Source organism: Bos indicus x Bos taurus, chromosome 10 (genome assembly GCF_003369695.1).
Source record: "Bos indicus x Bos taurus breed Angus x Brahman F1 hybrid chromosome 10, Bos_hybrid_MaternalHap_v2.0, whole genome shotgun sequence".
Lineage (NCBI taxonomy): Eukaryota > Metazoa > Chordata > Mammalia > Artiodactyla > Bovidae > Bos > Bos indicus x Bos taurus.
This window is the reverse complement of record NC_040085.1, coordinates 27,769,895-27,788,917: the sequence shown is the minus strand read 5'-3', so window position 1 is coordinate 27,788,917 and position 19,023 is coordinate 27,769,895. Positions and strand designations below refer to the sequence as shown.

The window sequence follows — 19,023 nt, the reverse complement described above, 5'->3', positions numbered from 1 at the left end:
GGTTGCTGGTATTTTCTTCAATTATGAATGCAGACATATTTCAGGTAGAGATTAGTAAAAGCACTCTGAGACATAAGCCCTTATGTCTACATCAATTACCATCTCAGTCTGAGATCCAGTACTCATTAACTATGCTTTAACAAAAATAATGAACTATGTTTAAACAAAAATATACCAACAATTTTTTTTCCTTCCCATTACAGACCATTCTGAGTGCCACAAAAACAACACCTTGTGGGTCTGTTAAGACTTTGGTTCTAGACTCTAAAATGAGATGCCACTATCACACAAAACTTGTAATAAACAGCAAGTTAAACTTAAAAGAACAATTCATTATCTGAGTTAATTTCTTACACTGTATAAATGTGAAATTATCCTCTAGTGTTAGATTAACATTTGTGTGAATAACCAAATGAAAAGACTGACTTTTGACACTTCTAGGCCAGTAAGTAAAGCATGAGAGCTGGTATCTTAATACATTCCTCTTAAGATGTACCCCAAAAGCCTTTTGTTCACTTATTCATCTAAAGACCACATTTATTTAAGAAAATAAAAGTTTTCCATCTGTGATGAATATTATCAAAGACACAGGGTTATTAAATTAAGCTCAAAATGAGGAAGCCTTTAGAGATTAGGAATGCACCAACTGTTTCCAAATGTATCTTGGTTCTTCAAAATTCATGCTTCTACTTCATCATCCTATGAGATCTACTGGAAGTTTTTCATTTGCTTAAACATATCAAAATCAACAATCTCATAAAACTGACCAATTAACAAATACATATGTTACATGTATTAGCCTATGTAGTCTAATACATGGAGAAGGCAATGGCACCCCACTCCAGTACTCTTGCCTGGAAAATCCCATGGATGGAGAAGTCTGGTGGGCTGCAGTCCATGGGGTCGCTAAGAGTCGGACACAACTGAGCGACTGCCCTTTCACTTTTCACTTTCATGCATTGGAGAAGGAAATGGCAGCCCACTCCAGTGTTTTTGCCTGGAGAATCCCAGGGACGGCAGAGCCTGGTGGGCTGCCGTCTCTGGGGTCGCACAGAGTCGGACACGACTGAAGCGCCTTCGAAGCAGCAGCAGTCTAATACATTAGACTGACTTACAGTGTGTCTATCTCTGTATTACTTTAGGATAATTTAGAACAAGAAGAGCCCATGATGATGATTAGTTCAAATTCCTTGATTTACAAGTTAACAAACTGAGGGCCCCAAAGGCTGTCACTTGCCCAGAATCAGAGAATAAATTAGGTACAGTTAGGACAGAAACTCAACTCCCAAGTCCAAGACCAATGTTCTTTACATTATAGTGGTGTCTGACTCTTTGTGACCCCAGACAGCAGCCCACCAGGCTCCTCCATTCATGTAATTCTCCAGGCAAGAATACTGAAGTGGGTTGCCATGCCTTTCTCCAGAGGTCTTTCCAACCCAGGGATGGAACCTGGGTCTCCCACATTGCAGGCAGATTCTTTACCATCTGAGCCACCAGGGAAGCCCCGCATAAAAGCTGGTGAGAGTTACATAAATTATTAATGCCTTTTATATGATCATTTTAATCCTCTTTATATTTAAAAACAGTGCAGTTGCTCTACAACCAACTAACAAGTTTTCTGTTTTCTAAAAAATCAATTTTATTATCCAGACATTTAAAAAATAGGAATACAATCTCATTTCCACCTTCAAAGTGGGCAAAAATTTTTTTCAAAGAGAATTGGACAGACATTTCAAGGCATAAGCAGTCTCATACGTTGAGTCTTCTTTTCTAGAGAGCAATTTAGCAGAAAGAGTAGGACAACTTAAAATTTGCATATTTTATTCAATCTCTAGACGATTTCAAGGAGAAAAAGGTATAGATTTGGATGAAGACACAACTTAGGATCAAAGGCAGCACTGTTCAGAAATAACAGAAAAATAGTAGATCAATTAAAATATGGTATACACTGAATATAATGTAGGTGTTAAAAATTATGTTTTAGGAAATATTTAATGATACCAGAAAATATTCATATATATTAAGGTATGACAGTACCCTACTATGCAACTCTACTTTGCTGAAACTACATGTGTATACATAAATTACATAATACATGTGTAAAGCATTTATCACAGATTTTTACTCTTGGCACATAGTAAAAACCAGATAAATGAACACGATTCATGGAGAGTTTGACTATGTATCAAATGTTTAAATACTGTTATGTGAATGGCAGAAATGCAAATACATTACTTATTCACTTTAAAGACCAGTTTGTGCATCATTTGAAATAAACTATCACTCTTGCATGGAGGATTTTTTGTTGTTTTTAGTAACACTTTTAACGCAGTTACAGTTCCTACTGAACGCTGGAGAAGAAAAGCACACTTTCACCAACCTTCCCCAAGTGTGGCATTGTGTAAGACGGAAGTGTTACAGGCTTACAGAATTACTTACTTAGTTTAAATACATTACTTACTTGATTAAATATATACCCACAATCAACCTCTGAGAACTATTTATTTCTCTCTCTACACATAACTCTAATTTCAAATAAGCATGTACTAGAAGGTTTCAAAATGAGGCCTCTAAAGGCCTTGATTTTACCACAATGACTATCTAGAAAAGGTTAATGGTTTTTTAAGACACTGGTAATCTGCACTCTTTTTAAAAGTCAAAATCAGGTGAAAAACATACAAGTGTTAAGAACAGTCTCTAATTACCTATTGATTATGGATTTTTAAAAAAGAGAGAAAAGAAAAAGGAAAAAATATACATAAGGCTCCAATAAAAACCATATATTAGGGCAATTTCAAACTATGCTAAGGCTTTAAGGGCATCTACCATAACATCTGTTTCTTCCTAATACATGTAATTATAAATAATAAATTTTCCACTTGAAAACATTATAAAGAGCAGATACCTAAATTATCAGGATAAAGTCTACATTCCAAAGAAGTTCACTCTTTCTGATTTACCTACTGTACTAACAATGCAGACTCTAATAAAACTGATTATCAGACGAACACATCACTTTCTAAAACAAAAAAAAGTAAAACCCACAAGAGTTTGTCCCCACGAAGAGTTAACATCTCATGGCAAAAATGGTATGTTAAAACACACTATTCTTGACCTATCAAAATTAACATAACAAAGCCCCTAGCAGGAAAAAATTTAATAACAAGCCAGGATAAATTAGTGAAAACATAATTCTTAAGTCTGAGAGAGATAATTTCCAAATTGTCCCATACTAAGTACATTAATTATTTTAAAGGCAATTTTACCATTAATAAATATTGTCATTAGGAGCTTCGAATATCAAAATCTCTGAGATTAAATCACCGGGAATATTTATATTCATTTTTAGTGCAAAAGCAGTTATCATTCACTGGTAATCACTACAACAAAAAACTTGTACTCTCAATTTGTCCATGGTAAGTATTACAAGAGTCCACTTAAAAACTGTATTTTACAAGTGTGTCAATTCACATTTCCATATTAGCGTTTCTATCAGCTGCATCCATAAAAGGAGGTATTCAATATTTTACTTTAAATATGGTAATTAGTCTTCCCCCACCCCCAAAATAGAACCTGACATTTTGATCCAGGCTACTTTCTTAAAAGAAGGTATCAGCAAAAAGTACCGTCATTCTGTTCACGGGTTTTAGCAGTTTTTCTCTTAACTAAGCGTTATTTGAGATACTTCTTGATCTCTCTCAAAGTAGGTCTAATCTGCGGAAGGCTGTGAGACAGTGTACAGCACTGTGAATGGCCAGCCAGGTATTTTATGAATGGAGGCGATCACGTGATCCCAGCACCTCCCCGAACTGATATTTCCCACATAACTGTGTCAACATTCTGAGAACAGGGGTAGTTGTTTGTGTGGGCGCATATTTTTGAATTTAACCTATAACTTCGATTTCTCCTTACTTTCTGAACTCAAAACTTTACATTAAGACTGGCAGTTGAGCTTCAAATTTCTTCCTGGGAAATCCTTTCAAGATGTCCAAGGTGATGGATGTTTAATTATTTTTTTATGAATGAAAAGTGTGCTATGCAAATGAGGGCGATTCACAAAAAGAGAGAGAACATGGCGGCCACTTCTGCTTCTAGACTGCACTGACACTGCAGCAATCCACCTTCTCCCACACCCCGCTCGTCAAAAGAGTGTGTTGTGGATGGGGGCTGGGGGGGACGCTGCTCTGCATTTCCCAAGCTATTTTATGTTAAACAAGCCTAGGCTTTGGACTTTAAAGCTCTCAGAAAGGTCTGACTCGAGGAATGTTCTTTACTTAAAGGAATGCGTCCTAGGACTAGTCCTAACTCACTTAACTCTTTCCAACCCTTCGAAGATAAACAAAACTTGAATTTAATAACAAGAAAACGGACACTAATATTCTCTTGGAATTAAATTCCATCTCAATAGAAAACTGTTGCAGCCTCATTATTCCTCCAGGCAGCTGTTATGTTACAGCAAAATATTTAAAAGGCAAAGTATTTTGCTTGGAAAACATAAGGACAGCCCAAATAAACAAAAACTTGAGCTGAGATGTTCTACAAGTTAATGAATGAAGTCATCAACATGTTCAGCAATGTAAACACTGTTAAATTGACGTGAACGGTGTGTTTCAATGTAGCTGAAAGATAAAATTTAGATTTCAAAATTTTCCTATGCTCCTCATAAAGACAAGTCCAGCGTTCGCAAAAGCAAAATAGAATAGTTCAACATCGTCCACACTTCAGGTGTCCCCAAAGCTACAGAAATTATAAAAATGCTTCCCTAGCTCCATTTTTTACAAAAATTTTACAGGTCATAAGTTTAAAAAGGGTGAGGGGCGGGGGGAGGCTTAATCGGTATTTAAGAAACACTGACTCATCGAATTAAGATTCAAGTGCAGTTTGATGCAGGAGGTGCTCCCACACATTAGTTTCCAAGTGAAACAGCTATAAAGGAGGCAAAATGGATATTTAAGGTATGTTGATTGGTGTGCTAAAGTGAAAAAGGACAGGCCAGAGGTCTTCCAGTCACCGGGTGGGATAATTGCTACCCCTCCTCCATCCATCCATATTATTCCATCTCATGGACAAACAATTGCCATCCCAGGCCAAATTCAATACCTTCTCCCAGAAGAAAGCAACTAAATGCTGGGGGTGGGGGTCCGGGGTTCCTGCCATTAAATAAAATGGCTCAAGAAATCAAATGTTTTCTCTAGAACAAGATGCACTCGAACTCTCCACGGTTGCAAGCACCCAAGTCCCCGAGGAGGTCTGGGGAGGCGTCGAGGGAAAATGGGGCGGTGGGGGCGGTTAGTAATCAAAATCAGTGAGGTGCTTACTCGTTGTCAGAAGTCGCCGTCTCCTCGCTCATCTTTCCCTCACCGCGATCCGATCTGGAGATGGAGGAGCAACAGCAGGCAGAGGAGCAGCAGCAGCACTGAGGGGCAGGAGGCAGCGGCGGCCGGGGGGGCGCGGGGGCAGCGGCTCAGGGGCCTCACCATGGTGGATGCCTCACCCGGAATGGTGCCCCCCCAGCCGGGAACTCCGGCCACCCCCGCAGGGGGGTGGCGGCGACAACCTCCACCGTGGCGACCCCAGCCTCTTCCCTCGCCTCAGCGTCCAGCCAAAGGATCCGAGGAGGCCGGGGAGGGTGGGAGCCAAGCAGAAAAGGAAGGGGGGGCTGCGAAGGTGGACTGGAGACCGGCTCCTCGGGCCACGGGTGGAGCGCGGCGGGGTCCGGCCAGGAAGGAGCAGGCAGGAGGACTGAGAACCCAGGAGCAGAGGCGGCGCTTCCCTCAGGGATGCGGCGAGGAGGAAGCAAGGATCCGCTTGGTGGGGGCCGGCGGGGGGGTGCCGAGGCCAGGCTCCGGGCGGCGGCGACGCGGTCCTGCCGGAGCCCACCCCACCATCTCCCGCCTCGCCGCCGGCTGCCCGCTCAGCCCCGGACGGCGATCGGGCCGGTCCTTCCGGACGAGCAGAAGCGGGCGAGGGGCCTCACGGCAGCGGATTCCTCCAGACACGCTCCGGCCGGGACGACTCCAGAAGAGGGAGGAGGGGGCGGCGGGGCGCGTGTGAGGCAGGGTCGGGCGAACGTATCGCCCTCACCCGGGTCGGAGAAGAGCGGCACGCCCGAGGGGCAGGGTCCCGAGAAGAGGCGGGAGAGCGAGGAGACCCGCCGCGGGTGCCCCACCAGACGGTGCCCACCAGCAGCTCCGCGGGCCAGCTCCTCACGCTCGCCAGAGGGGAGCCGCGAGGGGGGCGGCGGAAGCGCTCACGCCGCCCGCTCCTTCCGCCGCCGCCGCTGCCCGAACCGGGGGCGCCCGCGGGAGAAGGAGGCGAAGTAGTCCCTGGCGATTTCTGCAGGCCGCCGGCTTCCCGGAGGGCCAGAGCGGGTACGGGGCGGGGTTGCCGCGCGGGGTGCCCGGACTGAGAGGGCGTGTAAGTAGGAGGACTAAAAGCTGCGACCTCCGGACGAATCACTGCAACTCGAAGTCGTGTGCAGCATAGCAAGTTTCAGGAAAGTAGTTCCCTCCTCCCTTCATTTCCCAAATCGTTGTCGAGCCACCGAGCGGGGAGAGGAGGAGGGAGGCGGAGGGATACGCAGGCACCGTGCTCGTGTGCGTGCGCGCGCTCCAAACTCTTGGCACGCCGCGAAAGGGGGCGGGGGTGGGAGCTGCACGGGGAGCCGCTCGGGAGGTTGCATTGTTGCGGCGCGCTGCTCCCCGTTACTTGCTTTGGAATATCCTGGTTGTTTGAACAGAAAAGCTAGAGTGACAGTGTGCTCCAGGAGGAAACTGGAGGCCGCTCTGTTCTGCTATGTGTTTGTATGTGTGTGTGTGTGTTTTCCTTGCAAAGAATGGAACTGGCATGAGTTCATCTTTAGTTGGTGGGGGTTGGAGAGAGGGACTGTACAAAGAGAGCTCCGCCTGCTGTCCCTCTGCTTGCACTGCTGCAGTCTCCTAGCTGCATGCCCAGAGTGTGTGTGTATGAGAGAGAGAAAGAGCGAGAAGAGAAAGAGTTTTAATATCTTGGATTCTTACTGCGCAAGGGGTATGCTGCGCGGGGCATTCATCTCTGTAAGCTAGACTGGTTGTTAATGGAGAACGACTCCCATTGAAGCCCTGGGTAGGCGTGTTACAAGAATCTGGCGCAGCCAGAAGCACAGGAAATAACTCCCGCTGCGAGTGAGGTTGCATAACTATAGCGCAGAAGATGCCTCTGTGGCACGCACGAACTGCTTAACGGAGGCGGAACGATTATTCAATAGGCAGCTGTCACGTTTGCATTGTTAGAGGGCAGTGTGTGCGTTCAGCTCAAAAGGTTTTTGCACAGAAACCTGCTGGGGTTGCGGGCTGGAGTCGAGGTCTGCGGGACCGGAGGACTCAGAGTTCCTGTCTGCAAATTCTATTATGCCTTCTCTACCTAGAAAGCCAGCCTATACATGATCTGGCCTGGGGGACTGAGTCCCAAGTTTCTGACTCATCTCCCTAGGTATCAGTCTAGCTCTGTACGCAGTGCTTGTCTGTCGTTCTTAGGTTTGTGCGACCTGAGAATGAAGGTCGTTGCTCCTGCCACCCTGAAGGGTAGGACAGTTCCTGAGGAAGAAGAAAGTGGGAGAACTCCTCAACAAACCATCACTCCTCTTGCTATCTCCAGAAAGTGTCATGGTCGCTGTTCTCAGGAGCCCCACACTAGCCTACTAACAGTGTTTTGGACGTTATTATTTTAGTGACAAAGTCATGTCCGACTCTTTGCGACCGCATGGGCTGTAATCCACCAGACTCCTCTGTCCATGGGATTTCCCAGGCAAGAATACTGGAGGGGGTTGCCATTTCCTTCTCCAGAGGAACTTCCTGACTCAGGGATGGAATCCCAGTCTCTTGTCGTGGCAGGCGGGCTCTTTACTGCTGAGCCACCAGGGAAGCCTGTTTGGACACAGTAGGTGTTTAATAAACGTTTGGGGGAATAAAGTTTAGTCAGTCTGCCCAGAAAACTACTCTATTGATTTCTAAGGTTTCTTTATGTAACTCTTGCTTCCAGCCTCAAAGCAGAATTGTCCTTTCTCAGAGGGAGGAAGGGGCTGTGCTGATTACAGGAAGAGATAAAGGGATCCTCCATAGTCAGAGGTTACCTCTGTTACCTCTGAACCTGTGTTTTGGTCTTGTTTCTGCAAGGAACTTTTAACTGCGGGTATTGGTACTAGCCAGCTCTCCTTCCAGTGCTACTGCTCACCACTTTGGCAGCTCCGATTTGAATCAAGTCCCATCAGTTTTAATTTGTGTTCTAGACAGTTTGTATTCCAGGCAAGTTCCTTAAACTCTGTGCCTGTGTCAATTGGGCTAATAGTACCTAATTCCTAGAGTAGCTGTACTGATTAATGAGGTGATAATATACAGAAAGCACTTAGAACAGACTTAGAACTCAGTAAGTCTCACTGTTACCGTGATTTTGTAGAACAGAGATAATAATAAACTCCATGACAAGGTGGTAGCAGTTGCTCTGAAAGTTCAATGTAAAGTGTTCGGTAGCCAGTTGCTTCCTATAACAGAAAACCATTGGTTTTCTTCCATGTACCACACTTGCTGGACACATAGCCTGGTCCCTAATAAGCCATCAATAAATCATAGCTCTTGGGATTATTATGGGTGAGTACAATATAAGTTGGATCACTTGCAAAAGCCTCCTTTTCTTTTGAAGATTTGTGTCTTTGAGGTTCAAGTCCATCAGGCAATGTATCAATTACAGGGTTTGAGAAAAGATATGTAAACCATCTTGGCTGTCATGTGCAAGGCACTGTGCTGGCCACTTATACACATGTTCCTTACCTAAGGGGCAAGATATGATCAACAGCTTGAATTAAGGCTTTCCAAATTGTTCTCAATCGCATAACCAAGACACAGTCGCCAATCTGGTCACTGCTTTTAGAGTTTCCCAGGTCTTTCTCAGGACACTTTAGTGCCCTTCTTTAAAGGGTACACTTGTAACTGTCTTCTCAACCAGTTGTTGAAGATCTTACTAACTTTAAAAGAAAAATTGTCTATATAGCCAGAGCTCTGAGTCTTCTACCCTGAAAACATCAAAAGTGGTCCTCCAATGAGGTTCAGAGCCCAGAGGTCTTCTAGTCTGACTGACTATTAGCAACTGCCCTGGACAGGGAGGCCTGGCGTGCTGCGATTCATGGGGTCGCAAAGAGTTGGACACGACTGAGCGACTGATCTGATCTCATCTGATCTGGTCTATCCCAGTGTTAGGACCTTAAGAGGTACTAGACACATAACAACAAAATGCATTGTGTGAGACCTTGTTTGGATCCCGATTTAAACAAATATTTTCAAATTTGAGATTGAGGAAGTGGAGACTGATGATTATAAAGAATTGGTGTTGTGTTTGTGCTTTTTACATCCTTATCTTTCAGAAATATGTAATGATGTGATATCTGAGATTGGCTTCAGGATAAGCCAGTGGGGTCAGGAGTGGAGAGAAGTATTCAAGTGTTTAAATGAAACAAGATTGGTTACTCTGTACTATTTTATATATTTGAAATTTTCCATCATAAAAATTTTTTTACACTGCAAGCACTGCTTTAATGCAGATTCCTAGGCCCCACTTCAGAGATTGTGATCAGCAGATTGGCAGTGGGACAGAGAAATCTGCTTTTTCAGAAGCATGCCAGGTGCCTGGTCCTTCTTAGCTCTTCACTGTCTTCTCCCGCTTTCCTTGCAACTACTTGTGTCACCCCATCTCTGAACACACCGCTTACTGAGAGTTCATTCCAGAGAACACAAAAAAAGAGTAGTCCAAGGTATATCACAGGCTAAAGCATATATTGATCAAGGCTGGAGGGCTGGTTCAACAGGGAGGGTGGATCCAGTAAGACTTGACAAGCCACATGAGAAGATAAATATAGACCGAAATTTCACCTAAGTCCCAACTCCATTCAGATGGTATAGCTTCCAGAGAACACTAGTCAAGAAGGAGTCAATGGCCAAGTCAAGGGTCAGCAGGGCAGGGGACACATGTTTGCTCGGCTGTGTTTGCTCAGGTGGGTCTTTGGAAAGAGGCCAGTCACAATAGCTGGTGCTCACAGGTGGTTCTTGGGACTGTTGTCCTCAGGTTTAGGAATCAGCCACAGGCTAACAGGAATTAGCCTGTTGTGTGTATGTGTGCTAAGTCCCTCAGTTGTGTCCAACTCTTTGTGACCAGAGACGATTAATTACCGAAAGCATCCATGAACCAACAGCACAGTTGCCAACTAATTGCCAGTATAGAGCATTATCAAAGTACAAGTGGGTTTTGGGTTCCATGCAGGTGTCAGACCAGGGTTCACAAGCAGAGGAAAAGTGTCCTGCTCTTGTGGAGGCGCTGATAGATGGCAGGTAGCACTCCAAGGCTTTCTCCGTCTTTCGAGACCACTTGATCCATAGTGATTATCTTTCTTCTGTACTCAGAATTTGTTTTCACAAGTTCTTTTTTTTTTCTTCACTGTTTTATACTTGTATTGATAACCATCTCCCCTTTCCTAATCAACTTTTTTGACTTCATGTTTATTTTAAAGGCTTGAAGGCAGAGGCTGCATTTCATGTTTTTTGGCATTCTCTTTAGCAGTGATTTTCAGTAATGGAGGCTTTTCAAATATCATGCAAAGGCCTTATGCATGTATAAAGATGAAGCTGTATTGACTGACACTTCGATGGCAATCAGGAGTCCCTTCTGGCTTCCGATTGTGACTTCAACACTACTGCACTTCAGTGTTTCACACACACTGTTCCTTGCACTAATAAGCTCTCAGCAGGTATTTGTATTTTTGGAAAGCCAAAAGGAGACAGCCATGCCAACATTTAAAGTTCTAACGGTACATAAAATATATGTACACATTGCCATTTCTAAAATTACTCTTAACATTACTTCTTAGCAGATGTTATTAAAATTTTGTATTTTAAAACTGTAGTTAATATGTACCTAGATCAAAGGGAACTCTTTCTTCATGCTGTACTTTGTTTAATGAATAATTTTTTTTTAAGTGTAACCAGTCTCTTGGCTAATGAGCTTGGCCTCTCAGTGGAATTACTAAATGGTAACCATGTTTCTAAATAGTTTCCTTGCCTCTGGCATGAGTCTGTTTCTCCATCACTAGGGTTTCCATGTTCTTCCAAACTAATACAAAGTATAAAGAATCAGTATGCTATTTTATTTTTCTCCCAAAGGACTGCACTTGTTGGTCTGGTAGTATCCGGTAAGTGTGAAATCAGTTTACATGTAATGCTATAACTGCCTTTTACAGGAAGTTTCCAAGAGATTACAAGCAGTACAAGGGAAATGAGCAGTCTGTGATTTCCTTTCTTTTCAGTATAATCTTAGCAGGGAGGATGCTTACGGGGGCCCATGCTACTAAATAAAGCACTCCTCCCTTAAACCATCGTTCTCCCAAATGGCTTTGGAATGCTCATGCCTTGAAGGTTATATCCCATTTCAACAAAAATGAACGATTGACATATCCGTTACATAACATTACCAAGGCCACGTGCATGCAACACAAGTTCAATACAACAAAAGAATCTGGGCAGTTCCTTGAATTCTGTTTTAAATATGGCATATCACTTCCTTTTAGTTAGTAACAAATAATGTGCCATTGCATAGAATTTTAAAACTTACAAGGCCCTTCAGGAAGTTACTTTCCTCACACTCTTATCCACTAGGCATTTTATTAACTCCAATTTACAGACAGAATTAGTACTGAAGATCAGAGAGGTTAGGTGACTTGCCAAAGGCCATACATTAGTGAGAATGTAGCTAGAGGTGAAGGCAATGGCACCCAACTCCAGTACTCTTGACTGGAAAATCCCATAGATGGAGGAGCCTGGTGGGCTGTAGTCCATGGGGTCGCGAAGAGTCGGACACGACTGAGCGACTTCACTTTCCCTTTTCACTTTCATGCACTGGAGAAGGAAATGGCAACCCATTCCAGTGTTATTGCCTGGAGAATCCCAGGGACGGGGGAGCCTGGTGGGCTGCCGTCTCTGGGGTCGCACAGAGTCGGACACGACTCAAGCGACTTAGCAGCAGCAGCAGCAGCAGCTAGAGGTGAAACTCAAATTTTCTCCTTTGAAAGCCTGTGTGTGTGTGTCTGTGTATTATGTTATTATAAAACATAATATTATATTATATCAATGTTATATTATTATCAAAGACAGGATCCTTCATGGGATATTCTTTCTATTTCAAGTTAGTATTACTATAGATGATGACTTGGTAGGAGAACTCTGCTTTTGATAAAAGGAGGATTGAATTCCCTGGCTGTTCTTAGCTGCGTTCTGTGGGTGTCAGGCACGTGTATTCCTTTATCCTATCAGTTCTCCGAATGTGATCTGAACACTTCTGGGGTCTCTTTTGCAGATTGGTATGGCACCCCACTCCAGTACTCTTGCCTGGAAAATCCCATGGATGGAGGAGCCTGGTAGGCTGCAGTTCATGGGGTCACTAAGAGTCGGGCACAACTGAGCGTCTTCACTTTCACTTTTCACTTTCATGCATTCGAGAAGGAAATGGCAACCCACTCCAGTGTTCTTGCCTGGAGAATCCCAGGGACGGGGGAGCCTGGTGGGCTGACGTCTATGGGGTCGCAGAGTCGGACACGACTGAAGTGACTTAGCAGCAGCAGCAGCTAATTCTAGGGACTTCCCTGGTGGCTCAGATGGTAAAGTGTCTGTCTACAATGCAGGAGACCTGGGTTTGATCCCTGGGTTGGGAAGATTCCCTGGAGAAGGAAATGGCCACCCACTCCAGTACTCTTGCCTAGAAAATCCCATGGATAGAGGAGCTTGGTGCAGGCTACTGTCCATAGGGTCACAAAGAGTTGGCTAGGAAGAAGGCAATGGCACCCCACTCCAGCACTCTTGCCTGGAAAATCCCATGGATGGAGGACCCTGGTAGGCTGCAGTCCATGGGGTCCCTAAGAGTTGGACACGACTGAGCGACTTCACTTTTCTCTTTCATGCATTGGAGAAGGAAATGGCAACCCACTCCAGTGTTCTTGCCTGGGGAATACCAGGGACAGCGGAGCCTGGTGGGCTGCCGTCTATGGGGTCGCACAGAGTTGGACACGACTGAAGCGACTGCGACTTAGCATAGCATAGCATGGCATAGGAAGAAGGAAGTGGTACCCCACTCCAGTACTCTTGCCTGGAAAATCCCATGGATGGAGGAAGGAACCTGGTAGGCTGTAGTTCATGGGGTCGCACAGAGTCGGACACGACTGAGCGACTTCCCTTTCATTTTCACTTTCATGCATTGGAGAAGGAAATGGCAACCCACTCCGGTGTTCTTGCCTGGAGAATCCCAGGGACGGGGGAGCCTGGTGGGCTTCCATCTATGGGGTCACACAGAGTCAGACATGACAAGCGACTTAGCAGCAGCAGCAGCAGCAACTAATTCTAGAGCCTTGATAGGAAAACTACTTCCATCTGAAGGCAAAATCATCTGATTGTCTTTGGTGATGCCAGCAGCTTTAATGATTATGGAAGCTACTACATTGAGTCAGTGATGCCATCCAACAGTCTCATTCCCTGTCATCCCCTTCTCACTCAATGGACATGAGTTTGGGCAAACTCTGGGATATAGTGAAGGACAGGGAAGCCTGGCATGCTGCAGTCTATGGAATCGCAAAGAATCAGATATGACGGAGTGACTGAACAACAGCATCTAGCCACCTGTGGCTGTTTCAATTTAATGAAATTCAGTAAGATTAAAAATTTACTTCTCAGTTATACTAGCTTTGTTTCAAGTGCTCAATAGCCACAGCTGGTTAGTGGCTACCATATTGGACAGTTCAGATATAGAACATTTCTTTCATCACAGAAAGTTCTTTGGGGGCACTTGAACATGCCCATGTGTAGCTGTAAACAACACAGTGATCTTCTTAATAAGGTAGACATTTAACAATAATTATGTTCTCAAATGTTATCTTTGGTTTAAACTGGGGCACTGTATTCCCTCTTTTGATCTTAAATATGTTTTCAGTGCCCTCAACTAAGGGTTAAAGGGAGGATAATTTCATAATTAAAGTCTTTGATAAACCCACTGAAGCTCTCTATATTGGAAAGCACTAATTCCTTGATCTGTTTCTTTTATAAAAGTGCTTTAAATACCCTTATTTAATACCAGATAAATCCTTGCCACTCAAAGCAGCATAGCTCCACCTGGGAACTCATTAGAAATGTAGACTCTTGGGCTCCACCCCAGCCCTGATGAATTCTAGTCTGCATTTTAACAAGATCCCCCAGTATTCACCTGCACACTGAAACTTAAGTCCTGCTATAGATTTCTTTCTAAAAATGGGCCTTCCTAACCTTGAACAGATCTGTTGTTCTTCAGACTTTTGTATAAAAGTCAAATATTCCCCCCTTTATTTCCAACCCTTTTACCTGGTCCCCCAAAGAGGATTTTTGTTCTTGATTCCTTTTAGCCTCTTCCTTCTGGTCTAGTATTTAGACCACTCAGCATCTTATCTCTGCTTCTCTCTGGATTAAGCCTACCATGAATTCTGAGCTCCTTGCAGTGCTGGGACTCTGTGATAGAGGACTATGCCCTTGAGAGCTACTCTTTTCCTTCTCCATCCTTGTGTCCCTCTTCTCTCAAGTCTTCCTATTTTCCTAAAAAATATTCTTTTTTTTCAACTCTCTGCTTCTAAGCTGAAGTTTCCCTTCTCTTCTCACTCTGCAACATTGCACTTCAGTTGGAATTTGTCACACTTTACTAAGCATGTGTGAACCCTGGTAGTTTTACACAACCCACTCAGGGAGTCTTAAAACTTTGTAATTTGTCCTGACTTCTCCTTGCTCTACTATAATGTAAGAACAAACTTAGGATCCTATGTTTACATATAACATTGGCCCTTCCAGCCCCCACCTGTGTGCCTCTGTGTGCGTGTGTGCACATATATAATATATAGTTTAATAGTTAGGGTTCATAGACTGCAGAAGGTTAGGTGATAGTGACAGAAGGAAAGCTATAGATGAAATGTCAGTATTAGAGGGAAAAGATAGTATTTTTATTATCTGCTTTGTGTAATATCTTATGTTATCTAAATACTTCCTTTTGGTTTTCCATGTCTTCCTAGATATATTTGTGAGGATTTTGGAGAGCAATAAAAAGGTCATTGCAATGGTCTACATAAGAAAATAGGGTACTAGTCAGGGGCTAGAGAGAAGAGAATGGGTACAAATATTGGGTTGGCCAAAAAGTTCATTGGGGTTTTCCCATAACAGCATTCAAAAACCCTAACGAACATTTTAGCCCAACCTGATACCTGTAAGTAACAGAATATTCAGGACTACTTTAAGTTCTGGGAGTGAACCCTTTTTTTTTTTTCCCCCATAAACTTGCATTCTAACTAGGGAGACATGGACAATCCAAAGGAAGCATTTAGAAAATACAAGAGAAAATGTTATATGAGAAAATGTCATGGCAGGTAATAAAAATGATTGCTGTTGTTTACCTCTCATGACAGTAGCCTTATTAGCATCCACAAATTTGTCCATTTTGGAATCCTATGATAATACCTTTAGTATCTTTGATAAAATCTAGAGTATACACCATATTGAAAAATGCTGTGTTTAGAAGTCATTAGATGCTGAAAACTTCGATTTCAGAGATATCTGCCCAGTCCTTACATCACTAGAGAGAGATGCTTTCATTCTCCATAAGATTTAAAATCCTAAAAAGACACTGACTTTCATTCATACTAGAGAATGCCACCCTCAGCTCTAATGCTGTTTATCAGGAAGCCCTAAAACACTTCACACCCTTATTATCTTCTGGGTCTTAGCCAATCTTTGTTTATTTCAAGTTTCCTTCCTTTGTTGGGTCATCCCAGTCTTCCTTCTGGGTGCCCTGCCAAGCTGTGCCAAGTACTTTGAACAATCTCTCTTTACTAACTTATTGTCCTGGTTTATTTTAAGTATATCCCCTGATAGTTTTCATAGAGCTTTTTAGAATTGATTTGGTAAAATAAAATTGTTTTCTACAATCCTACCTTATTTGATCTAGTCTACATGAAAGAAATATAGTTATTCTTGATAGTCCCATGACATTATTGTTAACTCTGTGTATCTGTTTAATATCTATATTTAGTTATCCATCATTTCCAAGTTTGTATGAAACCTCAATATTCACAAGTATCAAATTACTTTTGTATAATAACATAATGTGAGCTGTCTGATAGGTGTTTATCAAATATTTTACATGGTGTTAGTAATTTATTACTCCAAAAGGACAACTTTTCATTTATATTTTAAATTTTTCTCTCTGGAGCTCCTATCCAGTCAAATGTATAAATGACATTAGAGGTTGTGTCAAGCTTTCATTCAAATTCACAAATTCTATTTATGTATAATTCCAGTTTCTTTTATACTTTTCATATATCTACATGTCAAATTTCCTTGACAATCACTTGAAATGTAACTCATTTAATTCTAACAATAATCATTTCTTGATTTTTTTATTCTTTTTCATCACCTTCACTTCTGATATTGATCTTCTTTTATAAAACAAAAAGTACTCAGTAAGGAATAGAGAGAGACACTTCAGAAAACCTGTCATCAAAATTCATTACAGAGTGGTGTTAAGTCCACCTCTCAAAAAAAAAAATCCATCTTTGATAAGTGCACAGAAGATATCTATATTAGAAGTATTAATTAATTGATCAATTAATTTATATGCCAGGCAAAGTACTAGAGATGAAATTAAAGCAGTCCTTGACTTCAAAGAATTCATGTCTGGTGAAGATAAGATGTAAGTTGGTAAATCACCATGGTAAGTGCTGTAAGAGTTATGAACAAAGTGCTACAGGAACAACTGGTTTTGCTTTATTTAAAATAGAGGATTCACAGTAGGTGAGTATTTAGGGGAGAAAAATCAGTTTTCTCCTTTTGTGTAGGGAAAAGCAATTCTTCCCTTGTATATTTCTCTTCTACGTGTCTCTGTTACTTTTACACAGAACACTTCACTTTTAATATAGTGGTTTTCCCCCACACAAATGATACAAGCTTCATGTCCTACAGTTTAACTCAGTTCTGCCACCATCTGCCTGAAGGTAGCATCAGATTTCACAGGTGAAGGCCTCAGCCCCATAAGACTTCCCCCTCAACTTCATATGTCAGTTGCAAGCCCAGGTAATAGCCTATAGATGGGAGATTCCAAAGGGCCACTCATCAGGTTTAATTTGCTAGAGCAGCTCTCCTAATTAAGGAAATATTTACTCATACCAGTTTATCATGGGCTTCCCTGGTGGCTCAGATGGTAAAGAATCCGTCTGCTGTGCAGGAGATGCAAGAGAAACGGGTATGATCCTTGGGTCACAAGATCCCCTGGAGAAGAAATGGTTACCCACTCCAGTATTCTTGCCTGGAGAATCCCATGGACAGAGGAGCATGGCAGGCTACAGTCCATAGGATTGCAAAGCACAACAGATTATTATAAAAAGATATGATAAAGGATACAGAAGAATATCTAGATGGAAGGGATATGTTGAGCAAGGTATAGGGAAAGGGGTGGAGATTCCATGTGTTCACCAAACCAGAAACTCTCTGAACTCTCTACTATTGGGATTTTATAGAGACTTTCTCACATAGGCATGATCAATATTTAAGTCAGTTTCTACCTTCCTCCCCTCTCCAGAAGATAGAGGATGGGGCCAAAAATTCCAAGCTTCTAATCATGACTTGTCCCTGATTCAGGAGCTGTCCAGGAACCTACCCAGAGTCACCTTATTAGAATAAAGGATGCTCCCAGAGCTTTTATCACATAGGAATTTACAAGAGTTTTGGGAGGTCTGTGTCAGGGACAGGGGCCAAAGACAAACACTAGAACAAGAGATCATTCTAGGGTTCTTATCATTTAGGAAATTACAAGGGTTTTAGAGCTCTGTGCTAGAAACCAAGGGCAGAGACCACTATATATCTAATCTATGTAGATCTGTCTATCTGTTTATCCATCTATCATGTTTTTCCCCTATTTATGTCACATTGAGTTACTATAAAACATTATTTTGAAACATAAGCAAGAACAATGAAATGAAAAACCATTCTTGAAAATGTCTTTACACGTGTTCAAGGAGAGCGTGAAAAGGAAAAAAAAAAATGCTAATGTTTTTTATTTGTAAAATTTCTACCTTCAAAGGGACAATTAGAGCTAAGAGAGACTTGATACATGTTTGGTTCTTTTTTTACATTTTTATATGACAGCAAGGTCAATGCTGAAGATGAAGCCCCCAGAGGATAAAGCTCTTACAGTCACTCCCCAAATTTCAGCCTATTTAAATATTTTACCCATTTCACTGATACCTACCTTCACTTTCCCTGGAGTATGTTTGTTTGATACCACCCGTGACCTAATGAGTATTTATGTAGCTGGCTTGTTTGTTTTCAATGATGTTTTCTGGCGGTTATTTATTGTTTAGGTCCTTTTGGTTTATTTCAGCAATCTACTAATTAATACCTAAATATTCCGAGAAAAGGATCTTTTACATAATGTACTTTGTTTTGATTCCCAACTCAAGAACTGTCTGTGTCTGCTTTTTGTGCACTGAATGCCCAAGGCTGCTGCTTGTAGTTTTCACTGAGCCTTCCATTTTTCTCATCTTTTCTGAACGCATGCAATAACTCTATACTGACATTTTTTTGTTGTGTTTATTTTATTCCAAAATGTTCTTAGATTCCTGTATATCATGTTAAGACAATGGGAGCTTTACTTTCTAAGATTTCTTTTATCTTCTCAAAATGTCTAGTATTGTACCCTCAACAGTGTTGACAGAAGTTACTCACTGCCTCTTCAGAATTTGAAGGGAGCTCACGTGAAGCTGGGTGATCATACACCATGTGCAAGTCAGAGCTGTGCATTTAAACGGTACAAAACAATATCAAAATGAAGAAATCCCCAGACTTAACCGACTACCTCAAGTTAAATATGTCAGAGTTGAAAGTTTATATAGACTTTTCCGTATATCATTACAGTAATCCTCAAGTGGAAAGACAAAATACTAAGCTACCT

At 42.3% G+C, this 19,023-nt stretch overlaps 1 protein-coding gene across 1 annotated transcript in view; it reads right to left on the bottom strand.

Annotated features, from left to right (window-relative positions):
- SPRED1 (sprouty related EVH1 domain containing 1) overlaps positions 1-6,535 on the bottom strand; it is a 121,799-nt gene extending 115,264 nt beyond the window's left edge. The window contains exon 1 of the mRNA XM_027553492.1: positions 5,319-6,535. Coding sequence (XP_027409293.1) covers positions 5,319-5,350 — 32 coding nt within the window. The 5' untranslated portion in view covers positions 5,351-6,535. The remainder of the gene's footprint in view (positions 1-5,318) is intronic.
- Positions 6,536-19,023: the final 12,488 nt, after the last annotated feature.